Source organism: Phoenix dactylifera, chromosome 15 (genome assembly GCF_051530095.1).
Source record: "Phoenix dactylifera cultivar Ajwa chromosome 15, Ajwa_hap1_PhDact_Kaust_v1.1, whole genome shotgun sequence".
NCBI lineage: Eukaryota > Viridiplantae > Streptophyta > Magnoliopsida > Arecales > Arecaceae > Phoenix > Phoenix dactylifera.
The window spans coordinates 13,839,775-13,855,000 of record NC_143204.1 but is presented as its reverse complement, the minus strand read 5'-3'; the positions used below and the strand labels follow the sequence as shown (position 1 = coordinate 13,855,000).

The 15,226-nt window shown below is 37.9% G+C and overlaps 2 protein-coding genes across 7 annotated transcripts in view; both read left to right on the top strand.

Annotated features, from left to right (window-relative positions):
* The window catches only part of NPGR1 (no pollen germination related 1), a 12,763-nt gene extending 1,493 nt beyond the window's left edge, over positions 1–11,270 (top strand). For 5 of the 6 annotated variants that reach the window (XM_039119918.3, XM_008810627.6, XM_008810628.5 and 2 more), the window contains 4 exons: positions 40–298; positions 2,934–4,150; positions 4,305–4,452; positions 10,500–11,270. In XM_039119918.3, the coding sequence (XP_038975846.1) occupies positions 40–298; positions 2,934–4,150; positions 4,305–4,452; positions 10,500–10,810 (1,935 nt within the window). In that variant the 3' untranslated portion in view covers positions 10,811–11,270. Of the gene's footprint in view, positions 1–39; positions 299–2,933; positions 4,151–4,304; positions 4,453–4,546; positions 4,651–10,499 lie in introns of all 6 variants that reach the window. The other variant, XR_015973549.2, reaches the window with a different exon arrangement.
* Positions 11,271–13,307: 2,037 nt separating this feature from the next.
* LOC120107865 (F-box protein At5g07610-like) lies at positions 13,308–14,992 on the top strand. Its single transcript, XM_039121367.3, has one exon. It carries the CDS (start codon positions 13,334–13,336, stop codon positions 14,408–14,410), a length of 1,077 nt encoding a protein of 358 aa, XP_038977295.3. The 5' UTR covers positions 13,308–13,333; the 3' UTR covers positions 14,411–14,992.
* Positions 14,993–15,226: the final 234 nt, after the last annotated feature.

The following is a 15,226-nucleotide window of genomic DNA, read 5'->3' as shown; positions in this document are numbered from 1 at the left end:
TCATTTTTATTATTTGATAGCATTTTTATGTTGTAATAGGAAGCGCGGGCATTGTTAGGTCGATTGGAGTATCAGAGAGGAAATTTTGATGCAGCATTGCAAGTGTTTCAAGGGATTGATATTCGTGGCTTGAGGCCAAGGATCATCAAAGCTATTGCTGAAAGAACTCAGCATAGAAAGACTCGTCCCAAAGGGGAAAACCTGCAGGTGAATGTAATGTCGATGCATTCAGTTAGCCTTCTTCTTGAAGCAATATTGCTTAAATCCAAGTCTTTGGAGCAGCTTTGTCGACATAAAGGTAATATGAGTTTTTAATCACTTTGGTTAAGGTTACTTTCAACTTTAGTTTTTAACCCTGTATTTGTGATTTTAGTTTGCATTTTTCATGTGGGCTTTGTTGTATGCTTTTTGCACTTATGTCAACCTGACAAGATTTAGTTACTTGTAAAACTGGTAGAAAAATCCGATGAGCAAGTTCTTTGTTATGATTTGTACTGCTTGCTAACTGTCTAGTCAAGCTAAGCGAGAAGATATGCATACCTTGTTGCATGAAAAAAATTTACATAAGAAGGTTGATTTACTTAACGTTCCAACGGAACAAGCAAAAGAAAACATATAGTCAATTAGAAATGTGGGGAATATATGAAATGGTTTTTGTTTTGCTGAAGTATACAATGATAAATCGAGTGCTGCCCAAATAATCCAAAAGTCATATGTTCCAGAGTTTCTAAGGCCTTTGCTGCTTCGCAACCAATGAGTATCTAAGGGAGAAACAAGGACTTGCAAGTGTCTGAAAGGATACCATTTGCTGAGAAGATAATGGAAGAATGTATCGAGAGAAGGTGATAAAGTGGGAATACTGAATTCCACGAGGAAAATGTAAGATTGAAATTTCTATATTAACATTCTTTAGAAACATACAAATAGATAATATGGGAAGGTATAAGTTAATAACCTTTTTCAAGAAGTTATTGTTAAGAGAGAGAAGGAGGGGATGGTTAAATACGCAACGATAAGGATTGCATAAGAATGAAATTCTAAATGATTCAACCGATTGTAATGACCAATATTGAATTCAACATTAGTAAGGTCTGACATTTGGATCAACAAGCATATATGATTAGTCACAACACTCATCTGTCCGTTCAGAAGTCCACTGAACCTGAACATGCTGCTATCTGGGAATACTAGATCTAGATGTTCCCTAAAAGAACACTTCAGACACCCTTACTTGGAACCACTAGGGTCTCGTGTGCACTATGCCCTCATTAACTTCCACAGTGCCATCTTGCATTCAGAAATCCATGGACCCAAACTTTTAGGGCCAATGTTGAATCCACGCATTGCATATTAAATCCTATCTGAAGCCAAAACTGTTGCAACTTGCATAACATATTGAACAAATGAAACATGAGGTTTAAGTGTGAAATGGAGACCTTTTTTTTTTGCTTTCCTCTTTTGTCCTTTTTATTTGAAAGGCCTAGGCTTTTACCGTCTTACAACCATTCTCTTAAGCACGTATGCACTGCAATCCACTAATGCCAAGGAATGAAGGCAAGCAGGGGATTGTTCCTGTCCAACACATTGTAGATGAAGAGGAAAGGCTGTACTTGGACAGCCAGTTGGCAGGGGCATTAACATCTTGGTATATCTAGGCAATTTTACTATGAGGAAATTCACGATAACTGATAATATGTCCTGTAGAATATGTGGTGATCCATTACTCCATTCTCTCTCTTCCTCAACTGCCCAACAACCGTTGCTGAGTCCCCTTCTATCTATAAGTCGGTTCCCCTGAAATTGGTTGTAATTTGTCTTGGACTGTCCCATACAGCCTATTGCCCCAACAAATAACATGCATCCCACATGACCTCATAGGATGAATCCTACACCTTTACCACCTGTTAGGTGATGAAATGCCCTGTCAGTCATAAAAACAACTACAGCATTTTTGACGAGGTAGCAAAATAGTTCTGTAGCATTCCGTTGTTATATAGTTTGGTGACAAAATTAAATTTGTGCCACTAATAATTTTTCTTTTAAAAAAAGAGAGCATACTTATGAGGAAGCCTCAACTATTTATATAATTCAATAATAGAAAAATCAAATTTAATTCTCTATAATTTTACTATTTCTTTAGTACAAGGAAAAAGCAAAACCATAAACAAGAAAGTAAAATCTTAAAAACCTTGTGTCGACTATGAACTAATGCTTCATAACCTGACTCAAAAATAACCTGAAATGGCAATGAAATAGCAGGCATTTCACTTCTTAAAAAAGTAATTTACCTAAAATTCCTTCCTAGATTCTAAAAATCAATTTTCATAACCAAATGTGACATATGCTATGCTTAAATGTGGTCTGAATTTGACCTCATACTTATTTTCTTAGTCAGCTTCTCAGTCAGGTGGACTAAGTTCAACGAGTATGGAACTACATAGGACATGCCTGATAACAGTCAGATCTTAAATGATGCTTTTAATTTGGTGCAAGAGTTAATCTTTTAGATTCTTATATAATCTGGGTACAAAGAATTCTGTGTGGAATAATATGGCAATTCTAAAATCTTGCTCCTGATCCAGCACCCTCTTCTTGAGAGTTCCAAGCCCCTTTTCAACCAAGCATAGATTGCTAACACTGTCTGTTAGAATCTACCCTAGTTCAAAAAATATCATATCCGTCACTAGTTTTTAATTATCCAAAGTTATTAAAAAAAGGGCAAGCACATCTTAATTATATTAATTGAATAATATTCGGCATACATATTTTCTTTGAGCTCTTGTATCCAAAATATTTTGAGAGGACAGAAATACAAATATACCTGGATTCCTTTGTGTTAAGCTGAAGAAAAGTTGAATTTCGTATTTGCTCGACATTGTATTGACTAGTATAATAGCCAATGTTTATGTGATGCTTACGTTCGCATCTGACAGATGCTGCACTGGAATGCAAAAATATCCTGGACATTGTCGAAGCCGCATGGCCTCATGGTATGCCTGAGGGAATTAGAGGTGAGTCTAAACTGAAGGACATGCTTCACAAAGCACTGGAATTGCTTCCTAAGCTTTGGAAACAGGCTGGTTTTCTTGAGGAAGCTATTTCTGCGTATCGCCGTGCTCTTGTTAGGCCTTGGAGTTTAGATCTGAAAAGGTTGGCTAGCTTACAGAAAGACTTGGCAACAATTTTACTATATGGTGGTGCTGAAGTACCCCTGCCTCCACAGTTTCAACAAGTTTGGGGACATATGATCCCTACAAGTAACATAGAGGAAGCAATACTGTTGTTGCTGATACTCATGAGAAAGGTAGCTTTTCAGGAAATAAATTGGGATGCTGAGATCATGGATCATCTCATACATGCACTTTCATTATCTGGACAATTTGAACTTTTGGCAGGACACGTAGAACAAGTGTTGCCAGGTATCTATAGCAGAGGTGAAAGATGGTATCTTCTTGCACTTTGTTACAGTGCTGCAGGACTAGATGATGTTGCATTGAACATTTTAAAAAAAGGTTTGTGTCATTCAGAAAGGAAGCACAAACTGCATCTACCATCACTTTTATTAGGAGCAAAGTTGTGTTATAAAAATCCAAATCATGCTTGTGAAGGGACAAACTTTGCGATGAAGGCAATTGAATTTACTAATAATCAGGAAAAACATTTAAGGGGTGTTGCCAGCCACTTGCTTGGTGTTTGCTATGGATATTGTGCTAGGTCTTCCATCTCTGATTCACAAAGACTGAGGTTACAGAGTGAATCTCTGAAGTCACTACACTGTGCTGCAACTATTGAGAAAGATTGTCCTGAGGTCATATATAGCCTCGGGAGGGAGAATGCATTGCAACGAAATCTTAACACAGCTGTTGAAAGTGCTATAAGATATCTGGATATGGTGGCTGGGAGCTCAGTGAGTGGCTGGAAACTATTAGCTCTTGTAGTATCTGCAGAGCAGAACTTCAAAGAGGCTGAAGCAATAGTTGATCTTGCTATAGATGAGACTGGAAAAATGGATCATTTGGATTTTCTACGGTTAAAAGCTTTACTTCAGGTTGCTCAGGAACAGCCCAGGAATGCGATAGATACTTACAGAATTCTGCTTGCCATGATTCAGGCGCAGAAGGAACTTAAGTCTTGGAGCAACAATTCTGAGGTGTGCATCCCCTTTTGGATTATATTTGCAATGATCAAATTAGCTGACATGATCTTTGTCATCTAAACTGTTTGGTGTTTTTTGCTGCCTTTTCTGTTTCTAGTGTCATTGTTCTCAATTGCTCTGTCTCCATCTTTCTATCTGTTTTGGGCAGGTTAAAGCAGTAAAAGATTTAGAAACAGAAGCATGGCTAGATTTGTCGTTCATTTATACAAAACTCGAATCATGGACTGATTCGTATGTTTGCTTGGAAAAAGCCAAATCTGTTGAAATTTTCTCTCCGAAGTGCTGGCATGCAACAGGTTATTATACTATCTAAGAACTTGATTATAATGAATCTTATTTCCTTTTTATTCTGTCTACTAGTAATTTATCAGCTGTCTACATGCCTGACAGTAAATACCAAACCATGAAGGCTTCTAAGGTGGAATTAGATGTTCTCATCCTATTAGGCATATCAAGCATCTTTTTCAAGAGAATCAAGAAATGTTGGAAGCATGGTAAACATTCTGCATCTACCTGGAGCAACTATGCCAAATTATACACAACTATATCATTTTGCTCAAAATACATAGAACCATACAATGGACATGCCTCAAGGGTTGCACAGTATATAATCAAATATGTATAGATATTTAGTAATATGTAGAGGTACAAAATAACAACTTAAAAACTCCCTTAAAATCAAGGAGGATCATATACCAAGGGTTCCAGTTATAATACTAATTGCTATGGGGATGCAGGACTTGGCATCATACATGCACACCAACAGATTTTGAAGCGACCCTTCAAACTTCTGTTCTAACATTTAGATAGATCATTTAGAATATGAAGAGTAAGGAAGTCAGCCGGAGGCTGGTTGGAAATATGGTATCACCTTCTCTTTCTATGGAACAATGATAAACAAAATGATAGTGAGTCTTAATATAACTGTTTCTTTCATGAAACTTTTAGTTGTCCACTAGTCATCAAAATAAAGGTGATTAGCAACAAGATCGTGAAGCCTGAAATTCTTTGTGGAAGTCTACACCATGATGTGGTTCTCTGATTTGATTCTCTAGCATGGACTGTACTGGTATTCTTGCTTTTTCATGTACAAATGTGTCATCCAAGGAAATGGAGACACCATACTATTTGCCTAGAGTTTTTCCAGTAAGAAGCAGCAGCACCAGCATGATGGGGCTCAGTAATGAAGTCAGTTAGAATACTGATGGTGAGAGGTGAGGTAGCTTGTAAATACCATGAGTGAATTCGATTCAATCTCTTCAGCTCTGGGATCATCTAATATTCTAATTGCTTCACCATGAATAGGGCAAAGTTAATGCTGCCTATATTAGCAAAATAAATTTGAAGGTAAACAATCTTAGTGCTACGCTTGTGGTCAAGAGGGATGATGCTATACTTCTCCTTGGTACTAAGTACACACCATCTTTTTGTTAGCATTTAACAAGACTAGAGAGTCAACTGAGAAAATGGAAATTTCAGTAGTAGGGCATGAACAGTGACATATATTAATGATCATATTAACCATAGAGATGTCATGGAGAACGATGAAAGAATTGATGTAAGCATCATTGAAGAAGGGACAAACTGGTGATGCTTGGTTGACTGAGCACAATGTGGTCAATAATACACTGAAAGATCTTGTAAACAACCTTGGTGATGCCATGTTAAGAAAACCTGTGGTAGATATATTGAGGAAGCTCAAAAGAAATCTGAAAAGTGGTTGCTTTTTAGTGAATTGTCGATCTTTGGGAAAATCTGCTAAAAATAGCATGACCATATGTTTTGGAACAAGGCCACCCATAGGGCTGGATAACCTAAGTTTTTCAAACTTCAAATATATGAGGCTATCAAGACAATATACATTTACTGGAAGGCTGCTTGTTGCTCAGGCACTTTGTGAAAGGAAAGCATTGTTTGCAGTAGGCCATTATTCAATAAAGTTACTGGGGGTAGTTGAGATTGTGGCTAAAACAGAAAGTTCTTGTAGTCAACAAGTCATGTATGGTAAGACAAGCCACCAAAGAAGGCTTATAGTACTCAAATGGGGCAAAGTATATTGAAACAATTGACAGGCACATTAATTTGATCATCATCATCAAGCAGATATTACCAAAGGATCCAATTTTCCATCCAAGCAGCTGTGGACCTTATTCTAGTTGAGAAGAACCAATAGAAAAATCAAGCAGATATTGCCAGAGAATTTTAAGTACCGAACCATATTGGTCTACATCTAGCATACCGCATACCACACTAGATTGATAGGGAATCGGCGCTAGGTGCATCCGTATACCAAGGGTTGCACCATACCTACAATTGTTACAAACTATACCAATTGAGTGCTCGTATGGATACTGAAATCAACATATAAAGCTTTGAATATTATGGCCAACTTTAAATCCGATGTCAATTCTCTAGAAATTAGTGTCATCCTAGCAAGGTGCAACCCTCCAAATCTCTCCTAGAGTTTGAAAAATGGGAAGATAATAACTTTTGATATAGGGAATTGTGTTCATCTCTAAGGCACAAACCGACCAAAAAACCAAATAAAATGCAGTCCCATGCCCTTTGATGTAATAATATTGAGAACTAATTAGCATTAACCCGGCTATGTTTAATATTTAGATTGAGATGCTAAATAAGGAATATATTTATGCATCTGTAGCACATAACCCGAGGGCTTGTTTGATTAATCTAGCAGGATTGGCTAAATTTCTCGCTGGATTCATGGATTGTGCCATCCATTTAATTATGTCTCATATCAACCCTACACCTCCTAGCCTAAATCCTATGGGAAGAAAAAAAGACCTTTATAAAGGTCTTTTTTCTTATTATAGGCCTATGGGCCCACAGACTAGGATTTAGGCTGGGACTTGAGTAGGCCCTTAGAAGATGTGGGTTGGGTAGGTTAACAGGATATTGCTGCAGGAATATCCAACCAGGCTCTAAGTGGTGAAAACTAGTTTTTTTTCCTCTATAATTGGTGGGCCTACAAATGTTAAATTGACGAACCACTAATTCACTCTAAATCTCACTAGTTTGTTATCTGATGTCTCTTACCTTTTTCTTTTCAATGTTTTCTCGATTAAATTATTTGGTATTGAAGCAAGAGACGTCAAAATCTACAAGATAAGGATTTTATTTTATTTTACCTTTTGAAAATAATTGTGGTAAGCATTTACCGTTTTCCTCAACATTTGAAAGTGGTACCTCCTCCCAACAAAATAGGGATGCTACACTGGGCTATACCATAGCTTGCACTATGAAGAGTTTGTTAACTCTGTAGTCTGTACACTTACTTTTTGTTTGGTCTCTTCATCAAGTAGTTGTATTTGAATGTAGGGGATACTTGCCCTTGATGGATTCCTTTTTACCATTGACCTTATTGATGAACCCAAGTCATTCTACCTATGTGTATGCACCATATGTCTTCCAAATTCTTTATTATTATTCTGACCAGTCTGATTATTTTTAAGTGGTTGGAATACCTGGAGTATATTTCAGAATAATTTGTATGTTAGTGCCTATTAAATGAAAGGATTTGTCTACTGGGATCTAAAGGATGAAAGGTTTTTCATTTCCACTCATATTGTTATAAGTTTTAGTGTCTGTCCAAGGGTTTTTCCAAGCAATGGTTGTGATGAAAAGATGAAATCGTTAATGTGACGGACTTAATAAAGAAACAGACGAGTACTCGTCAAATGATTGATCATGTATATAGTGAGAGAAGAATAATCTTTGTGACATATGGTGTGATATATATAATTCTTACACATGATGGCTTAGTATGGGACCTAGTTGCTGTTATTTCTAATTTGAGTCTTCAAAAATCAACTTGGCTTGGAGAGACTGCTATGGTGCAGGTCTACATGGTTTATGAAGTTTAGTAATCAGACCAAGCAATTCTACACTTGGGAATTTGATGAGGAGATCTCAAGATTTGCTTGTGGTGCTCATTAAGGATGATGTATAAATCTAGTGTTTACTTGATCCATTATGTATAGGTCTAATGCAGAAAAATAGCAGCAGGTGGCAATGATTAAGATGTCAGTTGTCTTTCTTATGTTGGTCAACAGCTGACAAGATACATTTACAAGATTTTGTGGACAGTGAACTTCATTAGTGTGAAAGATACACGATAGTGTTGAAAAATATGCCAAAGGAATGATAAGGTCAAGGGTTTAGGTGCCAATGCTGGTTGTATGTTGCATTGTGCCGTACAAGCATATATCTCATGCTGTGATGGAATAAAAAACAAAAAAAGACTCAGCACTATCTGTTTAATTAAAAATAAAAAAAATAATTAATGAGTGTCATGCTGACTCATGCTGGGTGCTGGTACTGGCCCAATGTGTTTCCTGCTAGTCAGCACAGAACCACATGGTTTGATTCTTGAAACCTTGGATAGGATACATTAGTAATACTATTTTTGTGCTACTTTTAGTTGCCTTGAAGCAGAGATAAATATACTTTGAAAACTTAAACAAATAATTCGATCCTATAATATGGTGCTGCCCTCTTTGCTTAGCAACCAAAGGTTTTGGGTTCTAGTCTTGGGGGGTGCATCCCCGAGAATTTCGACTTTGATAATTATAGTGTGGGCAGGTTTCTCTCCTTTTTTCTTATAAAATAGTTTGACCCTTCATTATTGTGTCATGCATCAAAATGAACACATCTTTTGCTTGTGAACATAAGCACGTGTTATATTTATTTATTTTTAGTTACTAACCCAATAATTAGCATTATGTAATATTAAAAACAATCCAAAACACAGATGAAGAGCTAACATATAAAATGAAAGCTACTGATTTTTCCTTTCTGTATGATTTTTTAATTAAAACAACCTTAACAATTGGTGTGCCTTGAAAGGACAGTAATCTGTCAGATATTAATACCTCAAAAATGATCTCCAAGTAGAGTAACTTTTGCTGGGCTGTTTTACAATTGGGATAATGTTGTGGTCCTTGCTGTTTCTCTATCTATTATCGTCCATTGTTATTGATTCTGAAATTAGACTTAAACCATAGAGCATAGTGGCAATGGCAAAATATCATGGTCATGACTGTTTCTCTATTATCTCCCATCCTTAGTAACTATGAACTTAGACTTAAAACTACAGTGATCACCGAACCTATCCGAATCAAGCAATTCGGCCCATCCTAAACCGAACTGATGCCAAGGCGAGACAGTTTAGCAGGTTGGGTCAAGCAATTCGGCCCATACTAAACCGAACTGATGCCAAGGCGAGACAGTTTAGCAGGTTGGGTCGGTTCGGTTTTAAAATTATCTCCCCCCCCCCCCAAAAAAAAACCAAATTCAATGGTTTGAGAGCCTTCGAGGGCTTTCTTGTTTGCTTTGCTGCTGGACCTCGCTTGCTCCCCCCTCTTCGATGCCGGCCATCACCGGTATACTTCTCCTCTCCCTCTTTGCCAGATGTTGCATGCTCCCTGCTCTTCGATGCTGCGACATCATCACCAGCAAGCCTCCTCTTTCTCCTCTTTTCTCCCTGCCTCTCTCTCTCTTCCTCTTATCTCCTCCCTTTGCCCTTTTCTTTACCTATTTTGATGCCTTGGAATGGCACGGTATGGACTTGTACCATACCAAAATGGTTGCTGGCTAATATAAGTCCTGGGACCGTTCTGGCTCAAAAGTGTATCCGAAGCATAGCTGGAATAGCAGTCCTGAAGAAAACATCATCATGTACTTTTGACATAATGCCTGAATTTTTGTTTCTTTAGCATTTTTTTGCCTTTTTGTTAGGTACTTATATCTTCCCCTCTCCAAGGAAATTCCTCCAGTAGTTGATGATGCATGTATTGCCTGAAAATCTTTTTTTGATGGAAACCTGACACCAATATTAAGAGCTTACAGAAGTATTATTATTGATGCCTTTTTTTTCAACAGTAATTTATCATGATATCCACTATCTCTATTGAAGATACATGCCAGTTTAGCTGCAGAAGATGGAGCCTTACAGGTTGAGTACGACTTTAAGTACGTGTTTCTTGGATTTCCTTTCCAGGATAAGAAAAATAAAAATTATTGAACTAGATATTGTATATACCTGTGTTCGTGTCCAAGTCTATGAGGATAGATAATTTGCACAAACCTCATTCTTTAATATACTGTCTGAAAATGCTCGCGATGTTTCATGATAGAACCTTCTTTAATATCTAGTTAATGAAATGCTTTGTTAAAAAACATTTTTTGGTCAGCCTCCTATGACAGTCTACAAGGATGCTCTTTCACTTTAATCACAATTCTGTGTTAATGTTAGATCATCTCTGTCACCAGCTTACTGCTGTGTGGTCTGATCGTCTATTTAAGCATTGTTGGGTGCCTGCAGGCATGTTACTGGAAGCTCAGTCATTGCACATAGATGCTTTGGTAGCTTATTCAGTTGCACTCTCGCTTGAACCAGACTATGTTCCAAGCATGGTTTCTATAGCAGCTGTTCTAAGGATGTTTGGAGGGAAATCACTGTCACTTGCAAGGAGCTTTGTAATGAATGCTCTCCGTCTAGAACCAACAAATCATAATGCCTGGTTGAATCTTGGTTACATCTCAAAAGCAGATGGTTCACTGCATCAAGCAGCAGACTGTTTCCAAGCAGCTTACGAGCTGAGGCAATCATCTCCTGTGCATAAATTCACTTGAACTCTTTCCAACCATCACATATGACAGGTCCTCAAGTGGAATGTTGAAATTTACCGCCAAAGCGAGCCAGTAAACAGTGAACAGCTATAGGCACTGACATCATTTTGCAGCTGTTTCTCTCATTCAGAAGTCTTATGTACATAGTTCTTAAGAAATAGAAGGATACTTGTTCAGATTCTCAAGCCTTAACGCCTCACAAAATGATCTGTGGCAGCTCTAGCATTAGTGTATCTCCCGGAGTTTTCTTCTCTCGTGGATGTATGAATCTTGTAAGGTCATGTTGAGTACATATTGTTGTAGATGTGAAGAACAGAGCTCATCTTTTATATCTGATTTGATTTTATTCTTCTTTCTTGACAAAAACAGTAATGCTATGTACAATGAGAGAGCACATCTTTCTTTGCAGACTATGATTGAATCTTAGCTTCTCAACAATAAATTTGTTCCGGTCCAGGTCCCATTCAGAGTGCTTCCATGAATTGAAGATACTACGAGTAGGAGGATCATCTGCCGTAATATTTTTTCTTCTATCTGTCTATATTTGATGATAGTCTTTATATTCTGCTCAGTATTTCTGCTTAAATCAGAAATCCTTAATACGCTAATCAGATTGATGCAGTCTAAGGCATTGCCAGTCTGCGTGGTTTGATTTGATCTTTCTTTACTTGAATGCTTTATTGGGAGGTCTTGTTTATCATGTCCAGCTTAGGAAACATCATAAGAACATCCAAAGGAATGAACAATTCAATTATAAACGCCATAACTTTTTGGAGCCTCTGTAAACATGATTTAGCTTAATTGCTGATGACTGAGAATTCTTACCGTTGTAGGCGCAGTGAGTCTATCCAGGTATCTCACCAAACAAATTAAGCTGGTGATGATGTTTGGTGGGTGCACTAGAATTAGAAGGTTATGGGCATCTGTGGTTGGAGCTATCCCTCATTGTGTAGCCTATTACTTATTTCCATGCATTGCTGTCTCTACTTGCAAATACTCATGTATGGCTTTATTTGGCACCGCTCAGTTTTGAACCCAAGAGTAAGACCTCCCACTTGTCTCATGGATGAATATTCTTAATATTTCTTCTTTGGCTTTTGAAGCAAAAGAGTAACTAGTAAAATTGTTGATAAAATGTTGGCCCAGCTGGTTGACACCATTGTCATCGAGGGCTCATTTGGTTCGCGGGAAGCATTTTTCTCTCTAGGAATATGATTCATGGGAAGAAGATTCATAGGAAGAGAATGCCTGGGAATGTACTTTTGGCATGTTTGGTTTAACATGGAAAAGTGATAGATTTTTAGAGTGCTTATATTTGGTTAACCCATCTACTTTCTTAGAAAAGTTGTGTAATTTCTTTTATGCCCTTAATAAAAGTTAGGTCTTTAATGCCTCTTTAATATTGAAAGGTTTTTTTGGAAAAAAATAAAAATGAAGTGATTCCCACCTAATGGGAAAGTAGGATTCTCATGTTTCTCATGGGAAAGACTTTCCCATGGTCTTTCCCATGAAATGTGGGAATCATATTCCTATGGGAATACAACTTTTCCATCTCTCTTCTTTGAAAACTCCACCCAAATAAGAGTCATCTTATTACTTTCCTGTTGACCACACTTTCTCTCCTTCTTTTCCTGCGAACCGAACGAGCCCTGAAGGAGTTCTGGGGTTCGACTCTGGTGGGGGCATATTACCACAATATTGTTAAAAAAGGAACAAAAAATAAAATGTTATTGAATGGTCCTTAATTAATTTCTTCTCATAAACAATCTCTTATATATATATATATATATATGGTAATCTAATCACATCTAGTCAAATATCTATCAACTTAAACACAATCTATTTATTAGGTGGGTCAAAAATTCAAACACGTAACCATTTTTTTTTGTGTTAAATAAGTGACTCAATCCGACTCATATAACTATATGGTGAATAAAGAAAATCACCCTATCTAGAATCTCAATTACAATAATATTTTACATCAATATATAGCCTAACCATATGGCGACGTAAGGAAAGTAGTGCAAGGTACAAATCAAGTAGATAAAGGAAAAATTACGTAGATGGACTTGTAGCATCTTTGATTGCTATATCCAGTACTAAACTTCGGTGGCTCTAGTGGAAAAGCTCCCTCAATCAAAATACATACCAATCCCATTGTCTCTATCTTATCTTCCATGATTTGAATTAAAGAATCTTTTGCAATTCAAATTCAATAAGATAACAGAAACGAAAGGAAAAATTATTCAAATTGATTGCGCAGGGATGACGCTACTGGGCGTATTATAATGCATGGTTTATAAAGTAATCCAACTTTCATGGAGCATAGTTGCCTTGAAATGGAATAATTTATGCAGGACCTCGATGAAACCAATGCAACTCAGTATTTATCCACATTGCCGGCCTATAGATCCTCGAAGGGGTCGCCATCCCTATAAAGAATTCAACACTTCTTCCTTGGGCTTCCAAATCTAAGTCCAATAGGAAGAGAGGAAGAAAGTAGCCTCGTCTCTCCGCTACAAGAAGATGGTTCGTTGTGTTGCCAAACTGACAGACGATCTCATGGTGGAGATTCTTTCTTGCCTGCCGACCAAATCCTTTTTCCGGTTCCAATGCGTCTCCAAGTCCTGGCTCGTCCTTTCCTCAGATCCCTGCTATCAGAATAAGTTCCCTCGTGCGGCGTCTGGGCTCTTCTTCAATGTCCCCAATGGAGGCTCGGCGCCGGTTCACAGGGCGAGGAGAGGTATCCAATATATTAACCTCTCAAACAATGATGACGATCTTTCCATCGATACCACCCTCAGTTTCTTGCCCAACATATGGAATATGGAGGTCATCAGCTCCTGCAATGGGCTGCTCCTCTGTCACTCGTGGGTTGCACAAAGCCGAATGGGTGGTGTTAAGGCTCAGTCCTTCTATGTCTGCAATCCCACCACTAGAGAATGGGCCGTTGTCCCCAAAGCAAATGATATCTATTACGGTTTCCTAGCTTTGGGCTTCGACCCTCGCATCTCCCGCCACTACCATGTCTTCCACTCCGACGTCCGCGAGATCCTTAGGTTTAAGATCTTCTCGACCAAGACAAACGAGTGGGTCGTGAGCGAAGTCTCCGATGCCAAAAAATATCACAGCCCACAAGCTACTTTCTTCGCCGGAAATTTCTATGTCACAAATGGTCTGAAACAAGCCTTAGGGGTTGATCTAGAGGGAAAGGTTTGCCGCAGAATTGATCTGCCTGAATCTGATTGGATCGAACGTCTTGGACGCTCGGGGGGTTATTTGCATTACATGCTGCAAAGCAAGGGTGAGATAAAGGTTTGGATGCTCAAGGACTACCGTCATGTCGAATGGGTGTTGAAGCATTGCATTAATATCAGAGCGATGTTGCAAATACATGGGATCCCTGAATCACAAGATGTTCATGCCTTGGATTTTCATCCAGATGTGGATGTCGTTTTCCTCCGAATAGGACGGAAGATCTTCTCATATCACTTAAATCATGGTAGTTTGGAAGAAGTTGGCGACTTGTACCATATATACGGTAAAAGATGTGCTGTTTATTCACCCCGCTTATCGAAGAGCTTTGGTGATGAGGTTGCGTGATTATTCTTGGCAACAGATCATAATGTGTTCGAGGTTTGTAAAATTTGCTATCTATTGTCTTGTGTTTTCAGCGATATGAATCCTGCCTTCATGGTTTAACTGTGAAGATACATATCAATCATGGAATATATGTTATTGTTTTGTCTTTTGAAGGATTAATAATTTGACTTGGCATCCCATTCCATTGTATGCTTCATTCTAATTCCATTCTATACTGATATTGCCTTTTTGTGGCTCCGTACTCCTCTCTTATTTTTCACTTTTTCCGTTCAAAGTATATGTTACCTGGTGTATATACATATATTGGTGAAATTGACCAAACCAACGCGTAATAGATATGATTTGGGTTTGATGCGAGTGGTACGTCATTGATTTGGAAACTCTATCAGTACTCTAATCAGGGTCTGATTTGGCTTATTATTGTCCTAGTTTAATATACATCTTATATTAAGTATCTTGAGGATATTCCTTATTTCATTAGTTGCCTATGATTTGGTTATAATTATTAGATCTGGACTTCTAGATCTAGACAACGCCCAGTCTCGCCACTACCATTGGGAAGGAATCATTTCATCCAAGAGGGGTACTGAATGGGTCAAGAATCGATCCGTTGGAGACCGATTGCCACATAATACTGTACATCACAGGCTATTTTCTTCAGTGGGGTTTTCTATGTGACCAATGGTTTAAAGAAACTCTTGAGAGTTGATCTCGGTGAAAGATTTGTTGTAAAACTGAGATGTCCGGAGGATATCATGAGAAAGGGAATGTTACATACTCCAAGGGATTTTACATTACAGGTGCAAGGTGAGGACT

Bases quoted from the DNA above. Each gene is read 5' to 3' on its own strand.
- LOC120107865 (XM_039121367.3), top strand. From the start codon at position 13,334: ATGGTTCGTTGTGTTGCCAAACTGACAGACGATCTCATGGTGGAGATT.